General features: G+C 43.6%; 1 protein-coding gene across 13 annotated transcripts in view; it reads right to left on the bottom strand.

The window, feature by feature from the left end:
• Positions 1-3,214: 3,214 nt before the first annotated feature.
• LOC309334002 (putative G-protein coupled receptor 34) overlaps positions 3,215-6,075 on the bottom strand; it is a 200,513-nt gene continuing 197,652 nt past the window's right edge. For all 13 annotated transcript variants that reach the window (XM_081848156.1, XM_081848159.1, XM_081848146.1 and 10 more), the window contains one exon: positions 3,215-4,269. In XM_081848156.1, the coding sequence (XP_081704282.1) occupies positions 3,255-4,265 (1,011 nt within the window). In that variant the 5' untranslated portion in view covers positions 4,266-4,269 and the 3' untranslated portion in view covers positions 3,215-3,254. The remainder of the gene's footprint in view (positions 4,270-6,075) is intronic.

Genomic DNA, 6,075 nt, shown 5'->3' with positions numbered 1-6,075 from the left:
AGGTTTGGTTGTGCATGTTTATTTGTATTCAGTTGACAGCTCTTTTGCAGATTGATTGATCGAAAGGCGGAGTATAAATCTACAAATTAAATTAATGATCTGGCCCATAGAAGGCCATCAGCTGGCCTGCTAGATGTGAGGGTTGCAGCTGGTTAGATTGATGAAAAGGGAAATAGGCAAAACAAGTAGGAACTGCAACAAAACATCAACACCATTCGATGTTCCTGTTCAGGATTCCAGCTCCTCCATTGCATTCCCCCTTTCTTGCTTTCCCAGTGACTGTCACTCACCCAAAGGAGGGTAGTCCATTGGGGCAATGGGGGCGCTGCTCCAACAGCCGTAATCTGTCCCGTTCTGCCTACCTTCTTGCTTACTACCTTCTTGCCCTGCCTGTCAGCTTCCTCCTCCTTAGCCTCAACATTGCCCTTGTAGACTTCGGCAGGGAAGAGAAGGATAGGGACAAAAACCAGAAGGAATTAACTCTGTCTGACATTGGCTGAGGTTGCACCTGTCAATCGACACTGGCTGTTGGGTATCTTGCCTTGCACCCTATCAGTACAAATGGGTGCCAGCCACCACAGTGCTCACCATTTCAAGTCATCCAAGCATGCTCAGTCCTTGTTGGGCCACTTTTGGTTATATACACAATCAAATTCCCAACCCGAACATCAGAAACAGAGCGGATGCTGCTGCTAAACAGGACTCAATGCTGTGCTATTGTCATTAAATCTTGGAAACGATGTCCTTGCCAAACATACTTTTAAAGGGTGTTCGACGTCTCACCAATTTGTATTCAGGCATTCTGACATTTATGCTCCCTGAAACTTGCGCCTTGCAATGATGTATAGGTGGTATTTAACTCCAACTAAATTAGCTAAAATGTATAGGATGAGAAACAAGAACTGTTGGAAATGTAAGGATAAAGAAGATTTTTACCATATGTGGTGGACATGTGATAAAGTTAAAAGATTTTGGGAAAAGATTTATAATGAATTTTTTTTAAAAAAAAAATAGATATACAGTGGTACCTCGGGTTAAGTACTTAATTTGTTCCGGAGGTCCATTCTTAACCTGAAACTGTTCTTAACCTGAAGCACCACTTTAGCTAATGGGGCCTCCTGCTGCTGCCATGCCGCCAGAGCACAATTTCTTTTCTCATCCTGAAGCAAAGTTCTTAACCCGAGGTACTATTTCTGGGTTAGTGGAGTCTGTAACCTGAAGCGTATGTAACCTGAAGCATATGTAACCTGAGGTACCACTGTATCTACAGAAAGTTAGCTGGAACTGAGAAAGCTATGGTTGCATTATACACGAAACCACCTGTTGAATAGAATATTAAGCCACAAGCCAGCTGCTCTGAAAAGAAATGCCACTTTTTTATTATCAGAGAGAGAGAGAGAAAGAGATGCAGAAAATGCTGGTTTCAAAATATGACCAGAAATGCCACAGTGAAGGCAAGCTATTCTTATTCAAAACACCAAATGCATAGATTGGCAGAGGGCTGAGGCTGAAAGAGTACAAACCCTGAAGCGTTCTTGTTAGGTATGACAGGAGAAGAAATTTCAAAGGTAGATAAGAGACTGTTTATGTATGCCACGATGGCAGCTAGGACTTTACTGGCCCCAAAATAGAAACAACAAGAATTACCAATGATAGAAGAATGGCAGACTAAGATGATGGACTATGCAGAACTAGCAAAGTTGATGGTAAAAATCTGAAACCAGAGCAACCAAACGTTCCAGAGTGACTGGAGTAAATTTATTCAATATATAGACAATCATTGTAAACATCTAAAGACACTAGCAGGACTGAGATTAATCTTGTATCGTCAGACAGATGGACCTATCTACTGATGTTTAAAGTTTAAAATATCCAAGGAAAAAGGTAGAATGGAGATGAAACAAATGTGTGTGAATATGAAATAGATATTTAAAAAGCAGACAATGGGATGGAGGGAAGTCGAGAAGCTCTGTGCAGCTATTAATATACTAAATAAATATGTTATATATATGTTAATAATAAATAATTTTTTAAAAAATAAATAAAACTTGCTCCTTGTTACTTTGAATAAAAAATATGTAATCCCATATGAAGCAATTTTAAAATATATAAACTGTTTAATTGCAGAAATAAGGTAAATGATCCATAAATATACATTTCTCTGATTATGCAGTCTTTTATTTATATATTTAATTAAACAATGCATATACTGCTTAATTACAATAGTCTTTCAACAGTTTGCAGGACAAAACAAAACAAAACAAAGGTCAGTTAAAACTATAAAATCAAACAAGTTAAAAGTTTGTTGGAACAAAAAAGGCACTGGAATCGCAGTGTGGGAGGGAGAGAGGCTAGTTGAATAGTAAAGCATTGGCAGAACTATAAATACTGTTGCTCTGTTAAGGCTGGAGTTCTCCAGGCCAGGCAAATTCATAGGGAAACCATTGAGGAAAATAGATAAAAAGTGGTTTCCAAACTATGAGCTTTTAGGGTGACCCAGTCATGTTTCCACCCTATGATACATGCAAGTGTAACTGACCATTTTATGCTTCAGCACCTGTAGCTGCTGCTTTTTCCGTATACATCCTGGCAGTGGCGGACTTTGGGCTCTCAACTTTCAGTGGCGCCCTGTGTGAGACAAAATGGGGTGGGGGGGGCTCTTCTTGTGCTCTATTCTGCAGCATTTTTGTGGCACCTCTTGCAATGCAGCATACAGTGCAGTTGCGCTACCCTAAAGCTGCCTCTGGTCCTAGAATGTACTGTTGAACCTGTGAGCGTGGTGTAACTAAGCATACAATTTCAGCACTGGGTCTTCGATCCTACCACCACCACAACGTCTTAAAGAAAAATGCAACACTTTCATTGTAGGGCAACATTTAAAACCAATTAAAAACAAGCTACCAGCCAAGGAAGGTATTACTGAATGTATATGAAAACAAAGAGGCATGGTAATAGGACTCAGTTGCTTGAATTTGGGACAGGGAGCCGTTTGCAGCCTGAGGGCTGCATTCTCTCATGGAACCACAAACCAGAGATGGCTGGGGTCATAGTCAAAAGCAGAAGGAGCAATGGATGCCACTCCTACCTTTGAACAATGGGATGCATTCCAGCCACATAGAAGAGATTTCTGCACCCCTGTTTGGATTGTGCATATATGTCCATTCCCTAGCCTAGCGTCTGGCTTCCTTGAAATGTGGTACATATTTGCTGCATATCTTCCATACTGCCCAACAACCAGTCACTCATCCTGTACCTCAGCTCTCCTGCATTCTGGAGTCTGTGATGGATTTTCTGTTGCCTGACATGTTTGGGTTCTTCTGAAGAGCTCCTTTCAGTTTTCCATGGGTGGCTGCCAGCAGAGCCCTCTTGAAATTGCTGGACAGAAAAAAGAAAATAATGGGGTCGAAGCAGCAGTTGAGGGCTGAGATGCAAAGGACAACTTCATTGGCAAAGTGGAGGGCCTGAACACTCTCTGCAGCAGAAAAGACCCCTACCTGGGCAAAGATGTAGGGCACTCGGACCACGTGGTAGGGAGCAAAGCATATTGTGAAGACGAGCAGGACCACAGAAATCTTCAGAGTGGCTCTGCTGCTAACCCACTTACTTTTCCTTAAGGATGCTGTGTGGAGCTTAAGAGAGATTTTGCTGTAAGAGTAAAGGAAAAACAGCAACAGGAAGAAGAAAAGGAGCACTGCTATCATGTTGAGCACTGCTGCCAGAGCTCCTCTCTTCTTGAAGTGGAAGCATTTGTGGCTGCAGGGGTCGTTGCTGTTGCCCTTGTTGAAAAAGTATGGCAGCATTATGGCAATGCAGAGCAGCCATACCACTCTGGAGGCAGAAGTGCTGTGAGGTACTCTGTGGATCCGGAACTGCTGGAGGGGCCAGATGATCTTCAGGTAGCGGTCCAGGCAGATCAGGCTGAGGAGCAGGATGCTGATGTACATGGTGATATAGAAGACTGTGCCAACCACTTTGCACAGGATGGGAGGGCCACTCTCATTTTGATAAGCAGCCCGAAAGGGCAGGCAGAGGGCGAGCAAGAGGTCTGAGATGGCAAGGTTCTTCATGTACACCGTGATGGAGTTTGTCTTCTGTGTGCCAAACTGGAACACCCAGAGGGCCAGCATGTTGCTGAAGAAACCAAATGTGGAGATGACTGAGTACATCACAGGCAGAGTCCCTGCAAGAAAGCCATCTTGGATTTCACAAGTTGATCCATTAGAATCATTCCTTGGGAGATGGTCATTAGGGGAAAGGAAATTCATAGTTCTGCAAAAGAAAAGGGGGGTGGGACCAAGGTGCAGATGATTAGCTGATTCCACAAACAACTTGGTCCATCTTTGCTTTAGCTGCAAACATCTCTGGTAACCTATCAGGCATGTTGCTGATTCATATCTGCCTATTATGCAATGAAAAGCATTGCAGTAGTTTGTTGAGCCAGTTTGGCTCAACCAGATAGATCTCATAGGTGGAAATTGTTGGAATCCGAGCCTTGTCAGAGGAATGTGCCACTCTCCAGGCACCGGCTGAATTCCTCACTGACCTCCCCCTGCGACTCCCGGCAGGAAAACAGGCGAGGTCTGTAACCGGCGATCCTTCCCAGATGTGAGAAGAACACACCACTCCTTCACTTTCCTCCCTGCTATCCCCAGGGAGGGGAAAGAGACAGACAGAAATGTATTTACATGCTTTTATTTCTGTCTTTTCCAGCAGTACAGAGAAAACATGTCTGCACTCTCTTTACAACAGCAGAGAGAATATAACTCCACCCATGTACATCCAGTACAGGTCAGATGACACACTGAGCTTACATCTGGTGCTCAGTACAGTGAATGGACTGCCCCTTTCTTCCCATGGTAACAGTCACAAACATCCTGTCTGGCTTTCCAGCTACCTGCAGCTAAAGAAGCTGCTGCTGCTCGCTGCTGCATTGCTCCTTTTTGGTAACAGAAATTGCATATCTGATTGCTGTACTAGATGCCATTTTTGTAAAGAAACCTGACAGCACAGTCATGTTATTTTAAATCATTTTTAGTCCACCTCACTTTTAGCTAATGCATCTGTGCATAACTAGTGTTTCATGTGCACTTACTTTGTCCTGTGATTTATTCTGTTTGTCCCATGATTTCTAGTCATGCGTACATGAGGAGTTTTCTTTGTCCCATTGCTTTCCCCAGGAAAGCTCACCGTTTCACTGCTGAATCAGAACATCAATCCACAGAAAACCCAATAGACATTTGTTCCAATTCAACAGTAAACAGCAGATCTTCCTGGGGAAAGTGACAGAACAAACAAAAACAAAAAAAGGAACCTCTCAGACCAGGGGCATTGCATGAGCTGCTGGTGGGCGCATGCATGCCCTGGGGACAGGCTGCAGAGGGTGAACGGAGCCTGTGTCAAGCCCTCACCTCCAACATGCCGCTCACATGGGCCAAGTGGGGCCAAGCTGCACCCCTGCGCACCAGCAGACCTTAGCAGGTACAAAGGGAACACTCACACTGCCCTGCCAGCCCTGCACCACTTTGTGATGCTGCAGTGCTATGTGGAGGAGGATGCAACAGGTATGCACCCTTCCTGTTGTGTCCTCTTCACACAGCCCTGTAGCACAGGGCTGGCAGGGCGGCAAGGAGCAAGATGCATTCCCCCAATGCACCCGGGGTCCACTGCCCCTCTGGCCCTCCCCACGTGGCACCACTTTCTCAGACCCACGACTATTTAATCACATTATTTAATGATGAACAGTGTCGGATTTACGTATAAGCTAAACAAGCTATAGGTTAAGGCCCCACTCTCTTGGGGGCCCAAAATTTTTTTAAAGAAAAAAAATAGATTTCCAAAATATAAGAGAAAGAACAAATAAAATAAAAACCTTCATACAGCAACAGTGTTTTATGTTGTGCAGACTCTCATGATATAAGTAATGGGCCCCACCTGCTAGCCTGCTCCCTAAAATATCACTTCTTCTTAATTGTATTTCAGTTCCACAATTACTTTGATAAAATACATATTTTGTTATGTGCAAATGGCTTTAGGTACCTATTAGGTCCATATATAACCGTACAGCATATATTCAAC

This window comes from Podarcis erhardii, assembly GCF_964252035.2.
Source record: "Podarcis erhardii genome assembly, chromosome: Z".
Taxonomy (NCBI): Eukaryota; Metazoa; Chordata; class Lepidosauria; order Squamata; family Lacertidae; genus Podarcis; species Podarcis erhardii.
This window is presented reverse-complemented; position numbering and strand designations above follow the sequence as displayed.